We start from the raw sequence: 18,768 nt of genomic DNA on the forward strand, positions 1-18,768 counted from the left end.
AGCCTTGGAAGAAAAGGTGGGTCATCCAAGACGTGTCAGAGGGAGCGGCGTACGGAGGCCCTCTCCTCTGGTCCAGGTAGCACAGGCCTATGGGATGACACAGAGCCCAGCTCCCCAGGGACCCTCAGCGCCTGGCCCCAGGAGGATAGAATCAATGAGCCATGGAGAAGGAGCAAAGAGGATGTCCCCGCACGCATCGCATCGCACGCATGAGGCAGGCAGGCCTGGGGGCAGGCAGGGCCTGACCGCCCCGCGGCCACGCCCAGGAACCCACAACCCCAGACGCAGTACCTGGCGCCGCGCTGGCTGAGCTGCCGGAAGCAATTACATCGTCCAGCATTAGATCTAAAAGAACGAAACACGACATTGGTCACTAGCCAGACCAGGTGGGCTGGGCAGGGCCCCCTCAGCAGCTCGCTCCCCCTTGGCTCTGACCCTCACTCTGCCTGCGAATGGGGTGTGCTGAGCAGGGGTGGCTGGTCCCGAGTGTCCAGCCCCAAACTCGGGGCACAGAGCGCTTGAGGAAATGAGCAATTCAGCCAGTTTGTCAGGGTCACAGGGGCAGGGAGTCAGAGGCATGGGGAGGGGCAGGCAGCCTGTCATCAGAACAGATGTCCCCTCCTACCCACGCCGTGGCCTCAAGTGTACCTGAGATGGCTACAGACCCCAGAAGGGGAGCCAGCTGGTCAGGCAGGACCACAAGTGCCTCCTGCCAAAAGAATTCCATCTGCAGATGCCCTGCTGAGAAGGCAGACTGCAAGGAGGGGCGGCGAATGGAGCAGGGGTAGGAGCATGGCTGCTGGGGGTGGTGCGCCTGCTCAGCTTCAGACATCCACAGGGAGAGCCGAGATGGGACCCCTTCCTCAGAGCTCAGCAGGAGGCCCGGGGCGCGGGTGCTGAGGATGTGGGACATGGAGAACTCCACCCCACTGCTGCGCAGAGGCCAGTATCTCTCCACCTTCTGCCTCGAGCAGCCCCCACCTCTCACAGGGGGCATCCGCTCTGTCCCATCCTCACCCACTCCCACACTCTCCCACACTCCCTCCCCTCGCTCCAGGTGCCCCTCACGGGTAGCAGGAGACAGAGCGGGGGGCAGAGGGGAGGGAGGGGCCCCAGAGCCCCTAAGCCATTTGGTAGTACTCACATTTCAACAAACCAAAGGGAAAACTCAGAGCACTGTGCACATCTTATCAGCGGTTTGTGAAAGGGTGGAGAGGAAGGGAAACCCACAGACCAAACAGAGACAGACACACAAAAGCTCAGAGAAACCCACACAAAGACACTTGGAGAGACGTGGGCAGTGACTGAGAGTCACAGAGATGATCAAGCACCAGACAGACAGGCAGGAACCCTGAAGACAGGGAGACAGGTGCAGACACACCTGGAGACACACTGAGAAACAAGAGGCTCCCGTGCCTGTCACTTCCCTTGCATCCTTCCTGGAATCTGTGTGTCTTTTCACTTAGTCTTGGCCCACCCATGGCGTAACACCGTGAGAGGGATGGGATGGGGCCTCACCCAGCCAATGTCAAGAGATGTTGGCGATCACAGGTGAGGGGCTGAAGGGTCTAAGGCCAGAGAGTCCTGAGCTTAGAGTTCCTGTGACCTCAGACCTTCCCTGAGCCACAGGGGGATTTTTTTTTTTTACAGCTTGGAAAAGAAAATCACAGGAAGCCAGAGAGTTTTGCTGGAGATAGGGAGGGAAGGTCAGTCTGGGGTTCTCTCACGATGCTGTCCGTTTGCAGCTTCTGCCGAGGCCTTGCTCAGCAGCTACAGACACTAGGCAGGCACAGGTTCAAGATGCTTGCTCGCCAACCCTGGGGCGGGCAAGGCTGGCACCTGAGCCAATCCCTGGGTCAGTGGGCACCGGCACAGGGCAACATAGCATGATTCTCATCCACTGAGGCTCCAGTGAGAGTTGAGCTGGGAGAGGCCATGCATCAACTTCCACCTGGCCTCATCTGGGGAGTATGATGCCGAGACCTGGGGAGCCCCGTAGGGTAGGGGGAGCGCCCCCTCCCCCACGGGGCTACACTGGTCTGCTCCATGCGGGCTCTAAAGGCTGACATGCTCTTGGGGGCAAGGAGGTGAGGAGGGGGGTGGGAGCATCTTTTCCCCACCCCCAACCCCAGCCCCTGGCCCCTCTGGTCTCAAGGCCAAGGTCAAGCATGGCTCAGAGAGATGTGGAAAGACTACCGACCAGCCATCTGCTTCTCCTTACTCCTTCTCTTTTTCTCCAGTCTCCGTAGACGCTTCTCCTCCCGCCGCCGGGCCTCCTCCTCCTCTTGGTGCTGCCGACACTTGTGGAAGTTCTCCACCACCACGCCCACAAACATGTTCAGGACAAAGAAGGCCACAATGAGCAGGAACGAGATGAAGTACAGCAGCATCCAGGGGTTGTGGTTCATGATGGGCTGGCGGGGAGCAGGAAGGACAGGGGGAGGTGTCAGCCCAAGGGTGACTGTCTCACGTGCTGCCCCACAGCCTGGGTTCCCTAAGACAGGGCCTGCAAACCTAATTAGCTACAGGGACCCGGCAAGTGATGTAAATGAGTGATGTGGGCTTGGTGGCAGGCAGTAGGGAGGAGTGGGGACAGCGGCAAAGTGGAGAGTAGACGTTCTATCCAAAAGAGGCAGCTGCTTCTTTGTTCCAGCTGACTCCTGCCCTGAGGGAATGCAAGCCTAGTGTTCCCAGGACTTTGGACTTCTGCTGGTCAGGCCCAAATCTGGATTTTCACGTGAAATTTGCCAATTTTTAAATGTTCACCACTAATTCAAGACAATTGAAACACGCTGTGAGCCAATAAAACACGCCCAGATTTGGCCCTCGGGCTACCAGTTACAGCCTCCACTGTAAGAGGTGATGCCTCTTTGATGGCACTTTGCCAGCCTGCCTTGCTTTCTTTCTGTCCAGTGCCTGCACCCATCATGCCCAGAGTAGGCCCACGCCAAGCAACCGGAGCCCAAAGACGGATCCTGCCCACCTCGGCCCTACCTGCTGGTCCACGCCCACGGCATCCAGCCCGTCGTACATGATGTCCACCCAGCCATCCTTGGAGGCCAGCACGAACAGGGACATCAGAGCCTGGAGGGATGGTGGGAGACGGGAGACCATCTGAAACCTAAGATGTGCAGCCAAACCACTTACCACCTGCCCCCAAAGCACCTCCTAGCAGCAGCCCAGGGGAGTTAGGCTGGAATCACACTCCAGGCCCCAGGAGAGCTCTGTGTCCCAGGCCTCCATGGCTGGTATGAAACCAGAGGAGCCGTGGGAGGTGATCAGACCCTCTGACCTCAGCCAGATACAGCAAGGGACCCTAGAGCCCTGGAAATCCAGAAACGCAAACCTGGGTGGGTCTGAGAAACAAACCAGCAAAACTGAGGGAACTATTTCATTTTCTACATTTCTCTGTTTATGTGGATGTGAAGTAAGAAAAGGAGTCGTCTTGACAACATGCCTGCCCCTGGACCACGCTAAGCAAATATACGCATCATCTCACTGCAACCTTACTACCACCCTCCAAGGAGACACCATTATGACCAGTCACCAGCTGATGAACCCGAGGCCCTGGCCAGTCATCTGTGCTGCACGCATCGTTAAGCATGGACTTGTGCCCTCTCCAGCCTCCACCACCACTCCCACCCCCACCTCGGAGCCTGGCACTCACCTGGCCCAGGTTGTCAAAGTTGTATTTGTGCCGGACCCACCGGTAACTAGCCTCGGCACAGTCAGACTTGTTGGTGATGTTCCTGGTGTCCTCGCCCTGGCACACGAAGAACTTCCCTTTGAAGAGCTGGCCACACACACGCGGAGACAGAGAGAAGTGAGCTGTGACTACAGGAAGCCCAGACCTCCCCAGCCCCTGTGCCCCCACACCAGCCCTGGGGCCTCAGAGATCCGGGCCCGCCCCGGGTGAGGGTGAGGTGCTCAGCCCTAGGATCAGTCAAGTCAGGGAACCTCCCCTGCAGGCACCCCCTCCTCTGTGCTCCTTGGAGCAGAGGCCCTAGAGAGGGGAGGAAAGGTCGTGGGGCGGCCACTGGGAAAGAGTGGATGAGGGGGAACAGTCATTCATTTTCTACAAAGGTGAGGCCAATGGTTCTCCAAGCTGGACCAGCAGCATCAGCATCATCTGGGAACATGCTAGAAATGCAAATTCTCAGGCCCACCCCAACCCACTGAATCAGACACTCTGGAAGAGGGGCTGAGGGATCTGGTTTAATGGTGGGGGTGGGCTAGGTATTATCGACCCCACTTAACAGATGAGGAAAACTGAGGCTCAGAGAAGTAAATTCACTCACTAAGGTCATATAATCAGTAGGTGGCAGAAAAGGGGCTTGAACTCAGGTCTTTCTGACTGGAAAGCTCCCCCCCATTCCAGAATAGACCAGGCTATGACTGTGGGGAAGGGATCTGAGGGACGGGAGGAACAGCGGGCCTGAGCAAGCCGCTCAGGACAGACCTGAATCTGCTGGAAGAGCCCAGGGCCAGGATCAGCGATGGTTCCGTCTACTGGCCCAAGCAGGCTAGGAAGGAGGGAGGGGGAAGGGGGACGGGCGTGCAGAGGGCACCACACGGCCTTGGCAAATGTGCCCCAGCCTGGTCTCTGGGGCTAGAGAATTCTAGGAAACCTGAGAACAGCCCCCTCCCCAGGGCAGAGTGGATACCTCAGGAACCCGAAGGCAGGGAGGGGGAGGGGGTAACCACTCAGGAGCTCCCCGCTGCCCCAACAGCCAGCTGTCTACCCTGCAGCTGACACATCTGGAGCTGGGGGGCTGTGTGTGGAGGCACTCCCCGGCTCCCAGAGGTGCTTGCCGAATCCTGCAGGCAGCTCCCGCTCTTTTCCCTCCAAAGCCAAGTTCCCTCCCTGGGCCAGAGGCCAAGTTTCCCCAGCAGCCCCCACTTCCCGCCTCGTCTGGGGTCTGCACCCGCCCGCCTGCCAGCACGGCTAACCTGGCCCAGCTGTCTGGGCCCTGGATCCCCAGACCTGGCCTGCAGCCCGCGCTGCTCAAGCAGGGAAGGAAGGGAGGGGATCCCTGAGCACACTGTGGGCCGGGGCCAGCTCTGTGCTCCAGAGTGCAGTGCGCGAGGGGGCGGACAAGCAGCCTGCGGCTATCAAGGGCCAGAAGCCTCTCTGAGGCCCTCTCCCCTTTGGGGCCTCTTCTAGGCTCCCAGCTTTCTGTAAAAAGCCCAGGAGGCAAAGGGGCCTGAGGCCTAGGGCCGTGAGGGAGGTCTCCCTGTTTATTCCTCTTTGGAACAAAGGCGGCAGCAGCAGCTTGAGCCTCAGGATCCAGGGGCCAAGAGGAAGGCCACTCCTCAGGCTTCCGCAGACAGCTGGCCCCCAGACCCCCACAAACCTGCACCCCCAGGATGCCAAAAATGATGAAGAAGGCACAACAGATGACCACGATGTTGCCGATGGGCTTCAGCGAAGACATCAGTGTTTCCACCACCAGCTTCAGCCCCTGTGCCCGGCTGATTACCCTGGGGAGGGAGAGAGGTGGGTGAAAAGGGTGCTCCCAGCTCAGACACTCCCTGCCCCTTGCCCTGCTGGGGCCCCCTCAATGTTGGTTCACGGTCTGCATCCCGGGCTCTGGCAGAGGGAAGAGGTCGGCTTTCTGGGCTCACTGTGCAGAGCTGTTCTCTTTTTCTGGGACCCCACCATCAGAACTCCCACCCATAAGCTCTCAAAATAGGACACAGACACCCCTACACCCTCACACCTCTACCTCCACTCCCAGGATGTCAAAGTATTACCTGATGGGCTGGGGTGGGGACTCAACTCAGAGAGGTGTTACCCAGGATGCAGCGTGTTGGGGGCCAGGGAGATGGACTTGTGGGGAGCGTGCAGGGGGCAGCAGGGGGAGGAAGGGGGCAGGGAGGTGGATCATCACAGCCAGGGAGGCCTCCTTAGTTGGTCAGTATCGTCCCCATCCACGGAAAGTCCTGACTCTGGGTGGGGGTAGAGGTGTTGCCTTATTGGGGAAGGTTTTCTGAGGGCAGACTCCCTGCTAGAAGTGTTACCTGGTGGGTAGGCCCTGAGAGGGGGCGAAGGTGGGGAAAGCCGCGGAAGGGAGTCTGTTACCTCACAGGGTCCCACCCACAGGAGAGCTGCAGCTGAAGGCTATGAGGGCCCCTGCCTACGGCCCCTTGTACTGTGCCCTGCAGGAGAATGTCAGGTGGGGAGTCACGGAGGGCGGGGTGCCCTTGGAGGGAAACTGCTGGGGCCATAGTTTAAGCTGAGTGATGTGGGGTACAGGGTTCCCTGTGGGGGTCACAGGCAGGAAGCGGGGCATGTGGGGCTCTCGCTCCATTGTGGGGGTGCTGGCTGTTGGAGGTGTCCCTGAGGGGCACGCGTGGCTGGGGGGGTCACCTGAGCGGGCGTAGGGTCCGCAGCAGCCGCAGCACCCTCAACATGCCCAGGATCTTGGTGCCGCTGTCAGAGACCATCGACACCAGGATGTCGATGATGGAGATGAGCACCAGCAGCCCGTCAAGCACGTTCCAGCTGCTGCGCAGGTAAGCCTGCTCCCCGAAGCACCAGCCCAGCGCCACCACCTGGGGATGCCCGCTGGTGAGCGCCACTGCCGCCTCCCTGCGGTCCCCAGCCCTGCCTCCAGCTCGTGGCCGATCCTCTCCACCCCCACCAGGAACCAGAAGACCCCAAACCAACGTCGACCCCCCATCACCTTCACTGTCATCTCTGCCAGAAAGACTGCGGTGAAGATGTAATTGGAGAGGGTCAGGAAGATGCGTTCCTGCAAGAGACAGCGGCCACGCGTTGCCCACCAGGGCCCCTCCTTGGGCCAGGTCTGCTCTGCATACAGAAGCCAGGGACGCCTCCAACATTTGACTCAGAAAAACCATCCCTACCCTTCCCAGCAACGCAGGCAATCTCCTCCCCTTCTCCACACACACACACACACACACACACACACACACAGCCAGTGCCAGGCCCCCAACTCACTTGCAGCTCCATGGACCGTCTCGCCCCGGCCCTCCCACCCTTAGAGTGGCCTGGAGGGGGAAATGATCCCCACCACACTGCTGTCTGAGCCCCATATCTCAGGCCCTATTCCCTGATTCCTTTCTGAAAACTGGGGCAGGATTTAACTTGATCTCTGACCCCCCATTCTACTCTCCTCTCTGCTCCACGTTCTTGCTTTCCTGCTGTGTGCCCCAGAAATGGAGCCGCAGGGCAAGCTGGGGGCCTGAGTGCAGGCTGTGCATCCCCAGGCACCATATTTATGCCAGGCATAGGGTGGGGCAGGGTGGGAAAGAAGGTGACCCAGTCCCCTGCTATCTGTGGGCTGCTTCCATCACTGGGTAGCCAGGAGAGGGGTGTAGAGAGCTGGAGAGGCAGCAGGCAGAGTGTGAGTGCCAGAGAGAGTGAGAAACTGAGAAAGGGGAAGGAGGGAAGCATGCACAATGACAGAGCTGGAGATGGGGGAGCTGAGTGGGAAGGTTGGGGGAGAGATATGGCGACAGAGAGCTCTGCGGCAGGGCCTTGGGCAGGAGGCAGACAAGGGGGCCAGTGTGACCAGCTGCCCTGGCTCCAACCCACACAGACCCCTCCCTCACCCACCTCTTCCTGGGCCGGCCCCTCTATTCCTCAGGCTCCCTCCATCCCTGCCCTGGCCTGGCTGGAGCCCACCCTAATGGAAAACAGAAGCCCCAACAGCATTGAAATCTGAACAGTGGTAGGGGAGGCAGCAAGGAGGGGTGGAGGGCCACCCCCAAGCACATGGTGCGAGATGCCATGAGGGGCAACAGAGCCACCCCCCACCCACCTTCTAGGACCTGAATCACTGTCAGGGAGGAGGGGCTATGATGGCAGGCTGGGAAGAGACAGCTCCCAGAACCAGCTGGGCCCATCCTGCAAGAGGTAGGCCCCTAGGAGTACATCCAGATACTCAGGCCTCTGGCATCTCCTCTCCTTCAGGTTCACAGCCAAGCAGAAGTGACTAACATCCCCGCTAACATCCTTGAAAACCTACTTGTTTGTGACCTGGCAGGACCAAGAGGAGCAAAGGGCAGCTTCCCTCTCCCACTTTGCATCACCCCTGGGGCAGGCTGGGTGAGTTGTCTCCCCCATCGGTGCGTAGGTCATGGGCGAAACCGAGACCCTTTGCCGGGAGCAGGGGAAGGAAGACCACTCAGCCCAGGCAGGGCCAGTCTCGCTGTTCACATTACCCCAACACTCACCGACTCACACATGGGCCTCACAAGTCTCTGGCTCACGAGAACACGCCGTCTGCAAACAGCCAGGGTGCGACGGAGCTCACTTTTCACCCAGGGAAGGAGCAGGGCCCACTCCCCTAGCCGGGCTGACGTATCACAGAAGGGAAACCAAGGCAGGAGAGGGACACAGGAGGCATCTCGGGGCGCCAGTTGCAAGGGGCGGAGTCAGGGAGACCTAAGGGAGACTCCTGGCTCCCTCCCTCCCTCCGTGTCTCTCGGCCCCCTTGCCCACCTTGCTGGCTCTGTGAGTGCTAACTCGGGAGGGGCCTGGCACCGAGCAGGCACTCCACAGCCACCGCATTTAGTCCCGGTGACTCACAGCGCTGTGGGGGTCGATCTTGGGACGCTCCATGGCAATGGTGATGCAGTTGAGGAAGATGATGACGAGGACCACGTGGTCGAACATCTTGTGGGTGATGATCCGGTGACACAGGAGGCGGAACCTGCTCCGGGGAGGGGGCGCAGGCTGAGCAGGAGGCAGGGCCGGGCAGGGCAGCAGTGAGAGGCATCACCCCATGGCCCGAGGCCCCTCTCTCACACGCCCCACATCAGGGGACACTTCTAGCAACTTCTAGCATCATTGGAATGGCATCGTGGGGTGGTTTCCCATGAGGAGAGGTCGGGGCGCAGGTCAGGGGCCCCCCTGCCTACCTTGACTGAGGAGGGAAGATGTAGGCAGACCAAGAGTCTCGCTCACGGCAGCAGGCAGGGAGCCGGGCTTGGATCCATGCTCTTAGCTGTTCTGCTTTGCTCTGTAGAAGGATCACTGGAGTTGTGAGCAGGGCCAGGCCTTCTCAGCAGCTCCATGGCCCTCGCTCCTTGTCTACTCTCCCACTCTGGCCCAGCCCTCTACCCTGCTTCTCTTCCTGTATTCCTCAAACCTCCTCCCCATCTCCCTCTAAGCCCCTCCTGACCCCTGAGCATCCCTCAAGTCCTTCATCTTCCCGCCTTCTCCCCTGCACCGTCCCCTCCCCCAGGCTCTCCACTCTTTTCCCATCTCTGCCTCCAGCCCGGCCCCCTGCTTGCCCTCCCTCCTTCCCTCCCCGCTGGGCTCGAAGCTGCATCAATTATCAAACATTGTAACCATCACAGCTGTCTGTTCAAAGACACACCTGGGATGAGGAGACACTAGCCCCTTCTCCTCACAGTGCTAACCCTGAGGTCCCAGGTCCCCGTGCCCCATCCCCGGGGTTAAAGGTGGCCGCCAGGGGGCGGGGGGAGGGGAGGAGAATGGGTAAGGATGGGAGAGAAGTCAAAGCTTGTGATGAGGTCAAGATGAGAGAGGGGGACGGGGAGGGCATCAGTTTGGAGAGATGAGTGATGGGTCTTTCTGAGTCACAGGGGGAGGGCCATGAAAGATTTATGCACATCTGCCCGCAACCATTCATATCCACCAAGGGACGCAGAGCCGCAGGCCCAGGCAGGACGAGGATCTGGGGCTCAGCAGGGCAGGCAGAGAGAGAAAAGGGGTGTTTGGAGCTCGGCTGCCAAGGCTGGCACCCCGAGATCCCTTGGGCATGATGGTAACTCCTGGAATGCCATGGCACGGGGAGGGGGCTGTCCAGCCCTGTGCTAGCCTGGGCACAGCTCCCCTTGTGCAAGGTCAGGGGTGAGGGGGCCACTGTGCCCACAGGGACCTCACCAGGTTGCCCTCGTCATCTCCATCGTCCCCATCCAGCGGGGGGTCGTCAGGCCGCAGGGCCCGGGCCAGGCTCCCCAGAGCTGACTTGCCATTGCAGTCCTGGTGCTCAGAGGTGGAGCTGCGGCCCGTGGCTGTGCGGTGCAGCCCAGGCACCTGCAGTGTGTCCGGCAGGTCAAAGGAGCTCTTGGCCTCCCGCTCCAGGGAGCCCCCATGGCGACGGTTACCGCCCGCTGGGCTGGCCCGCTCCTCTTCCGAGCTCTCCTCCTCATCCTGGCTTTCCCGGCCTTCGCCTGACAACAGGGACCTCCGCTCCCCACTGGGGCTCCTCCGCTTCAGGCTGGAGGCACGGCCCAGGCTGTTCCGGCTGGAGCGCCTGCTGGTCCAGCTGCTGGCTGCGCTCCAGGGGCTGTGCGGGGAGCTGCGGGCACTCGGCTGGGGGGTGAGCGGGAGAGGGTGGTGTTGGGCAGGACCGCGTGGACCTGCTCCCCCTCACATGCAGCCTGTCTCCTGTGAGCTTCCCTGGCATTCCATCAGGTGTAGAGGCGTGAACAAGAGCCCTGGACCCGGATGCCTGGGTTCAGATCCTGGCTCGCTCCAACCAGCTGTATGACCTTGGGCAAGTGACTAAACCTCTCTGTGCCTCAGTTCCTCATCTACAAAACAGATATGACACTAGCACCTTTTCCTCATTTAGTTGGTGAGAGAAGTCTTATCATCAGCTGAACAGTAGTATAAAATAATGGTGAAAGCATGGGCCCTGATAACAGCCTCCTGGATTAAAATGCCGGCTCTGTCACCTGCTCGCTGCAGAGCTTCCCACAAGTCACCTGGGCAACCTGAGACTCAGGTCCCATCTGTAAAATGGGGATAATAATGGCACCTACCTCATAGGGTTGCTGTGAGGATTAAGCGTGTTTAGGACACTTGTGAGCAGTGTCTAGAACAGTGTCTGGCACAGCATCAGTAACTGGATGGGGTTTGTTATCATCATGATGAGCTCTTAAGGAAGTAGGGACCCCCTCCACTTTACAGAGAAGGCTCAGAGGTTGAGTCTCGCCCAGGGTCCCTCAGGGAACAGAAGCAGCAGGATTAGAACCCTGATCTTTTGCCTCCAAGGCCAGAGCTCCTCCACCTGCCTGCATTACCAGCCCTACTGACTCCCCTGGGGCTTGTCCAGCCCATAGCTCAGCAGCTGTCCCCTTGAGCCTGCCCATCTCCATCCTCTCTCCTCTCCTGACGTCAGCACATCGCCCACCTTCGTTCACCCACATGCAACCCCTACCGGTGACTTCATCTCGTGGGTCGCCCCTGGCTCCACGGACCCGCAGCTGCTGGTGCGGCGGGAAGCAGGGCTCAGCACCTCGGCCAGGCCGGTGCTGGAGCTCTTGGGCAGCGACATGGGCGTGGCGGCCGTGTGGATGATGAGAGGCGGCAGCAGGCCCCTCGGCAGCTCTAGGTGCTCTCCCAGGGACACCACTGCAGGGGGAGAGAGGGAGCGACCCTGTGTCCACTCAGGGCTGGCTCACGGCCGGGGCCGCACCCCGAGGATAGGTACTCACGGGCCAAGGGCTTCTTCCTGTCCCCATTCCCATCCAGGCTGGGTGAGAGGAAATCGGGCTCCGACTCGGACTTGGTGGCATCTCCCTAGGGTGGGGGAGCAGCGCATCATTAGGGACCTGGCCAAGCAGGGGTCGGCAGGTTGGACCGAGGTCTTCCTATCTTCGCATACACACACCACATATAGGCCACAGGAACCAGCAATCACGGCACAAGGCATGCACCGACAGAGGTCAGACCACCTGGGGGCCCTGACACCTCTGTCTCCTGCCAGCCACACCTCAGAGAAGGTCACGGCTAACCCCAGAGCCCACAGCACAACCAGCCTGGCTGGGACTGGCTCCAAGAATGGCTGAGGGGAGAGGGGATAGCAGGGCAGGTTGGTGGCATAGGCCGGAGGGAGCTGGGGACCTGAGTGAAGTGGTCACTAGAGCCTCAATTCCAAAGGCTACTTGTGCCCTCGGCTTTCCCTCAACGGTTGCCCTCCCTAAGCCTCAGACCCAAGGACCCCGGAAGGAAATGAAAAGACCCCAGACAGAGCGGCTCAGCCCAAGGATGCCGCTTCAGCCCCCTGCTTCTTCCCTCCATCCTCCCCAAGCCCCGCCCCTCCCCCAGCCCCATTTTTACCTCTCTCCCTGTCTCGGGGACAGTTTTTTCTTCCTTCTTAGCAGGTCAGTAGGTTTCCCAGTAATTACACACTTCTCCTTAAGAAGTTATTAAAAAATACTTGATTGCTACTTTTGATAAGGACATAAATATTGCGTAATTGGCATCTCGGGGGATCATTTTCATTAACTCAGTTTACATCCCTAACGAGGCCTTTAATTATCAAGTGGGATCTCCAGGGGGCTGCTCGGGATGCGCAGCACCATTCGGTCCCATGGAGATCCTGGCTTTGCCCCGAATTCTGGTGCCAGCACAGGAAACAGCAGGGCACTGGCTCAGTGTGGGAGCCAGAGGAGGAGTGTGCCCTGAAACACCTGCTGGATCTCCTGTGTGGTCAAGGGGCCGGAGACTTGGAAGTGGATTTAAAATTCTGGTGCATTCTGGCAAGAGGCACCTCCACCCCCACATCCTCCAAAGACTTGTCCTGAGCTGAGGCAGCTATGGGGTCTCCAACAGGGGCTCAGGGCAAGAGGGACGGGAGAGAGATGGAGGCACACGGTCTGCAACCACCGGTCCTGACTCCACTGAGGCCCTACAACTCGAGCTCCTTGGGGACCTCAGCGTAGGCGCACACACGCGGTGTACCACACACGTGCACACAGAGGATTCTAAGTCCCTTCCTTCTCCCGTCCATCCACCGGTCTAACAGGACAAACGGTGCCCTGTGCAGGTTGATGGGGGCAGAGGCAAGGAGGCACCTCCCCTCAATGTCCTCTGCAGAAGGGACTTAAAATCGAAGCAAATCTCACGACACCAGTGACCACCACGGCTACCACAGGTTGCACAGCAGCTGAGCGTGAACACGAGCACAGAGACACGGAGGTGGAGTGGAGGGGGCACGGGGCGCATGCCGACTCATGATTGCGTACCTACCCCCTGGGAGTCGACAGGCAGCTGAATACAGCTTAACTGTCCACTCGCATCTTCCCGTTTGCTGATTTCCTACAGGGAGAGGGGGAGGCAGGGGACAGGCGCTGGTCTCAGGTGCTCGGGCCTCTCAAACATCAGCAGTGTAGAAAGAGGAGGAAGAAAAGGAGGGGTGCAGACCCGACAGTGGGGGGAGGGAGGGAGATGAGACACGGCGGGGTGGGGAGGAGAAGAAAAGGACAGAACAGCCTTCCAGAATTCAACCAAGGCCCTCGGGCCAGAATGAATCTGAAAGGTGAGGGCAAAGGCCATGAAGATGGGGCAAGGGCTAGAAGGAGATGAGCCCCCAGTAATCCTCATAGTAACAGCTACCATTCTCTGGTGGTGTGCCAGGCATCACAGAAGTGCTTCATTAACACTAGCTCGCCTCCCCACAAGGCGGGAAGGAGGTACCACTAGCTCCATCTTAGAGGAGGCACCAAGGTTTGGAGAAGTTAAGGAAACTGCCCTGAGTCACAGAGAGAGTAAGAGGTGCATCTGGGCCTCACAACTGAGTCTCCCGCTCATCTCTCCCTGGCAGTGAGGCAGCGGGCCTGGGGAATGGGCAGGGAGGGTGGGAAGGAGGAGTGGATGGAAGACAGAGGCTGGGGAGGAGACAGAAGGCCAGGAGCAAGAATAGGCCTCCTAACTCTCATTCGCTCGGCCTGCGTCCCTCCAAATCAGAACGGGTCCAGCTGCTCCTACTGGGATGGGATGTGACAAGTAACACTGAGATGCCGGCTGTGATGTTGTTTTATATCAATTAATGGCCTCATACCAGGCCTGCTGCCTGTTCATTTAATTAAGTGTGTGGATGATAAATATACAAGGATTCAGGGCACTGCCCCCTGATAGTTGGGAAATCAACAGTTGAGTAGGTCTGGTTCCCTGGCCACCCCCTCCTACCTCCTGGCAGGGTGTCAAGGCCAGCAGGGGGCTACCCTTGAGGCCTCCTGCTGGTGAAGCCCAACAAAACGCGGCGGCCCCTTCCTCCACTGAGGTGGGTGTCCTTGTTTGTAAAAAAGCGGGCCATCACAACGGTGAGCAGCAGCCTCCCCTGCCAGATTGTCGGGCTCCCTCAGAGCCACAGGTGTGGCCCCCTGAAATTCCGTACAGGAGAGGACAGGTACCTCTGGAGGTGTCCAGGTCTCTGGCATTGAGTGACCACCCCCCCTTCCCCCAGTGTTGGCCCGCCACATGCAAGACAGTGAGCAGCTGGTCCAGCCCCTCACAAGGGCACTTCAGGGCCAGGCCACTGCCCACCCCCATGGAGGGGGGGGGTTGATCCTGAAATCCTTTCTCTATCCTACTCCAACCCAGGCATTACATCCTGAGTGAGAGCCGCTCCCACAGGCCCCTGTACCCTGAAGGTTGAGGAGGATGTGGCCCCAGACCCTGGCTGACCCCTTAGGCTGGGGCAGCCACAGGCCCCAGCAGGGCCGGAGTGACCAGGCCCGGCCAGAGTGACCAGGCCCGACCTGAGGGCCAGGCTGCTCTCTGTTCCCACACACAGACTTTGCCACTGCCTAGCAACCAGCCTGCTCAGCGGCACTCAATTTAACAAGGTGTTTGCCGAAAGGGCCAGTGGTGGGGAGGGGCCGTCTGTGTGGGGCACCCCCAGGACTGCCGAGGTGGCTGAACGGCCAGTTGAGGGGAAGGCAATAGGCTCGGGGTGTTCTCCATTTCCCTCCACAGAGTCCACAGGAATTTTCCTGAGGGAATCTTAGTCATCAGGAGTTGTGGTTTGGAAGGGCCTGAAGGACCCCCATCTCCACTCAGCTCCTGCTGTCACAGGCCAAGAGCAGCGGCTGAGAGTGGTGAGTCTCCATAGAGACCCTGGCTCTTGTGGGAGCACAGTGGCACCTTAACCCTTTAGGCCCCAGGGAACCCCCGAAGAAGTGTCCCGTCCCAGGGAGAGCGCCAACGTCCCTCCCTCCCCGCAAGAGGCCCAGCTGTCACCTCAGGCAGGGCCCGCCTCCCCACCAGCTGCCCTCAGCTGCCACCCAGCGGGGATGAAATGCGGTGATAGATAACTACAGAACTACACGGAAGCGGGAGAAGGCCAGTGCGGGACACATGCACCCGCAACCCACCAGCCCAGCCCGGCCCACGGGAATGGCCCTCCCTCGAAAGGCTGGGAAAGAGACAGAAAATAGATTTTTGTTTTTCCACCGCGTGCCGGGTATTTATAGACCAGGCCGCAGCGGGAGTTTCCATCCGGGTCACCCGAAGAGAACTGGACCAAGAGCTTCTCCACTCCCAACCTGGAGCATTTCTAGGTTGGGTCAACCTGCCCTGTGCGGGGTGCCAGGATGCTGGGCTGGGCCTGGGGCTCGGGTGGGAAGAGGGGCAAAGCTGAGGGAGAGGAGAGGGTACAGCCCTTTGGGCAGAGACTGTGCCCTGGCACGGCAAGGGTGGGATCAATGTAAATCAATATTAATTGATGACGCTGCCTGTGACGAAGGTGATGGAGCCTGGGCTGGAAATAGGAGGCTCATCTCTGCCAGGCCCAAAGCTAATTGGGCTCATTTCTCACCCTAGGCAGCTCAGCTCTGCCTGGGCCCTGGTGGTATCTTCATCAGCTCAGCCAGAGCTCAGAGGTCTTGCATACAAGCTTCCCCCACCCCTCGGCTCAGATGGGTACCCTCTGGATACCCCCGAGAGCATCTGTGCTCAGGGATCTGGCTGCACCATGTGCCAACACTTATCCCGTCCAGCTCTCTGGGGAAGGGTCTAGCCACCTTTGAGGGGGAAGCCCAGTCAGCAGCTAACCTGGGACCCGGGGACCCCACATGACCACCCTGTCTCCCAAGTGCTGAGGGGCTGCCTGAGATCCGGAGCCTCCCACCTCTAGACACCCCACTGCCCGGTCTGAAGGGTGCTTCCTTCAGGACCCTCCAGGCCTCCACAGCTCAAGCTAGGCAGCCGATTCTTCCTGGAAATGGACTGTTGTGGGTAGGGGTTACCTCTGCCTGGAAGCCCTCCACCAGAATGGCGACAAGCAGATTAAAGAGCACGTAGTTGCCAAAGGTCATGAGGGCGATGAAGTAAAGGGCAGCCCAGGACGATGTGGAGGCCATTCCGTTGTAGAGCACCTTGTTCCAGTCCTCCTGGGTCAGGATCTGCGGGCAGAGGATGGGATGGGAGTCAGGGCCTTTACCAAGGGTGCCCCACCGCCCCTCCACCACTGCTCTGTTACCCTCCCACCTGAAAGACGGTGACGATGGCCCAGAGCAGGGAGTCGAAATTCTTCCGGTCCGGCAGCGTGTCCCCGTCCCGCTCAGATGCAAATTTGCAGCCGAAGAGATGCATGCCCAGGATGCTGAAGACACAGGAGCCACAAGAGGGGGGTCAGGCCCCAGCACCCCTGGCCCCTCGGGCCCCTCTCCCGGCCGGCATGGATGCCGCACCTGCCCTCACCTGAAGATGAAGATGAAGAGCATGAGCAGCATGCAGAAGGTGGCCACATTGTCCATGGTCTTCATGAGCACCACGAGCTGCCGCTGCAGCGCCGGCAGGAAGCGCACCAGCTTCAGCACCCGCATCAGGCGGAACGTCCGCAGCACCGACAGGCCGCCCCCCTGCTGGCCCACGATCTCCCACACGCTGCAAGGGGTGGGCGAGCCTGAGGCCGCGCACGCTCACCCTCCTCCCGCCCCTCCCTTTGAGAGGGCCCAGCAGCACCGGAGGGCCTGGACTGGCCGGCACAGCATGAGAAAGTGGGGCACAGATGGGCCCTCGGGCCTCCAGGCAGGAGCCTCCGAGATGGTGAGGATCTGGGTGACAGCTCCAGCCCTCTCCACCCTCCCCTCCAGGCCAGAGATCACATCCCGGCAGTGGACAGCCCTCTCCTCAATCCGGCCAATGCAATAGCATCAAGTTATAGAATATTTGCTTTGTTCTTTTCTAATGAAATCTAAAACCAATTCCAAAAAGCAATAAAGCAGTTCTCCTGGCCCCAGGCCTGGGGGCACAGAGCACTCTCCCAAGGTCTTGGAAACCCTAAAGTAAGTTGCCAGCGTCTGAGACGATTTCCAAGTACTTTGCAAGCAAGGACAGCTAGCTGGGGCTCATTCCTCCTCCAACTCCTCTCCAAAGCCAACTCCCCAGTCCTCACCCACTCCAGGCCTGCGTGGGGTCAAGGACAAGGAGCAGAAGCGGGAAGAGGAGACTGCAGAGGGGCCCAGCTAACAGAGATGTGAGGCCAAGCTCCTACCTGAGCAAGGTAGGGCTGAGGGAGAGAGCGGAGTGGACCGTGGGGGACACAGAGAGTCCCCTCCTGGGGGAGTGGCAGTTCCTGTGGGTCAATGGGGCCTGACTCCAGACCCCTCCACCCCAGAGGAACAGGCTGCGTGGCTCCTCACCCCAAGCCACCTGTTGGGTATTCCTCGGCCGAGAGACAGCGGAGGGGCAGTCATACCTGATGACAACAATGACGCCATCAAAGATGTTGTAGGGGTTCTTGATGTAGCCAAAGGGACCGTACACGAGCAGCTTCAGCAGCATCTCCAGGGCAAAGAGGCTGGTGAAGACGATGTTGCTGATTTCCAGGGCGTTGGTAAGCTCCTCGGGCTGGAGGGCAGGGCAGGGCGTGAAGCAGCTGTGGCTTGTCCCTGAGCCCCTCATCCTAGTCCTCCCGGAACACGGGGCCACAGGGAGAAGAGGAGCAGGAACAGCAGGCTGGGGGAGGGGGCCATGGTGCTGCTGGATGCTGAGGCTCGTGGGGAGAACCCTCCCCCAAAGGGTCCATGAGGAAATGCACCCACGGGCAACCGCCACACGGAACCCTCAGCCCCCAGCCATTCCCAGCCCTGGGTCTCAGATCCTGGGGCCACTGGCTCGCTGGAGGCCTGTGCTGTGGGTTCTGCCCACCTCCTGCTGGGAGCCCTGAGACCCATCCTGTCCTTTGCTGCCATGTCAGCTCGGTGGGCCCAGGCTAGCAGTGCCATGATGCTGGCTGACATCACAGGGCGATTGCCAAGGCCTCTCGCACACACCCAGTCACACGGCCACACACAAAGTCACATGTGCTCTACAGTTACTCTGTGGACTTGGCAGCCTTCTCTTGAACAACTGTTAGCTACACTGCTTCCTTCCAGACACACCCACACACAAACACGCACACACACATGCATACACACATGAACATGTGCACACAAATACATGCACAAGCATACACATGCACAAACACAGTGACGGGGAGCGGGGAGACCCCAAGAAGGGTTGTCATAGACGAGGAGGCACCTGGGGCCGCTACCTGAGACTAGGACACCTGGGTTAATTCTCAGCCTATCCTATCAACTCACTGTGTGACCTTCAGCAAGATTCTCAACCTCTCTGGCCAAACGTAAAACACTGGAGGTAATTACTCTTATGCTCCTAAGGGTCCGGGATTGGAACCAAGGACACATCCAAGAGAGGTCATCAGAACGAATGACAAACTCGGTCTCATCTGCTATTCCGGCTCACTAGTCACCTCTCTCCTTTTCTCCTCCTTTCACTATTAAGTGCCTACTGCATGCCTAGCAATGCACCAGGTATTACAGGAGCTGCAAAACATGCCAGCCGTGCTCCCTGCTCCCAGGAGTTCAGAGTCTAGCTGGAAACAAGTTGTACACACACAAAACAGCTGAATAACCACAAGAGGCCTTAGATGCTACGGAGCCAAAATAAATTATCCAGACGGTAAATCCAGGAGTTCAGGAGAGAGAAGGCGAGGGAGGGACACACAGGGAAAGCCTGAGTCGGAGGCAGCCCTT

At 59.4% G+C, this 18,768-nt stretch overlaps 1 protein-coding gene across 4 annotated transcripts in view; it reads right to left on the reverse strand.

Moving 5' to 3' along the window:
• CACNA1G (calcium voltage-gated channel subunit alpha1 G) overlaps positions 1-18,768 on the reverse strand; it is a 63,138-nt gene that overhangs the window by 15,887 nt on the left and 28,483 nt on the right. For 3 of the 4 annotated variants that reach the window (XM_058560678.1, XM_058560681.1, XM_058560677.1), the window contains exons 10-25: positions 17,430-17,581; positions 16,430-16,615; positions 16,217-16,331; positions 15,976-16,131; positions 11,440-11,524; positions 11,163-11,356; positions 9,881-10,312; positions 8,890-8,990; positions 8,558-8,681; positions 6,687-6,755; positions 6,371-6,555; positions 5,355-5,481; positions 3,668-3,793; positions 2,995-3,084; positions 2,222-2,414; positions 292-345 (exon numbers count right to left, since the gene is read on the reverse strand). In XM_058560678.1, coding sequence (XP_058416661.1) covers positions 292-345; positions 2,222-2,414; positions 2,995-3,084; positions 3,668-3,793; positions 5,355-5,481; positions 6,371-6,555; positions 6,687-6,755; positions 8,558-8,681; positions 8,890-8,990; positions 9,881-10,312; positions 11,163-11,356; positions 11,440-11,524; positions 15,976-16,131; positions 16,217-16,331; positions 16,430-16,615; positions 17,430-17,581 — 2,389 coding nt within the window. The remainder of the gene's footprint in view (positions 1-291; positions 346-2,221; positions 2,415-2,994; positions 3,085-3,667; positions 3,794-5,354; positions 5,482-6,370; positions 6,556-6,686; positions 6,756-8,557; positions 8,682-8,889; positions 8,991-9,880; positions 10,313-11,162; positions 11,357-11,439; positions 11,525-15,975; positions 16,132-16,216; positions 16,332-16,429; positions 16,616-17,429; positions 17,582-18,768) is intronic. The other variant, XM_058560680.1, reaches the window with a different exon arrangement.

This window comes from Diceros bicornis, chromosome 18 (assembly GCF_020826845.1).
Source record: "Diceros bicornis minor isolate mBicDic1 chromosome 18, mDicBic1.mat.cur, whole genome shotgun sequence".
NCBI lineage: Eukaryota > Metazoa > Chordata > Mammalia > Perissodactyla > Rhinocerotidae > Diceros > Diceros bicornis.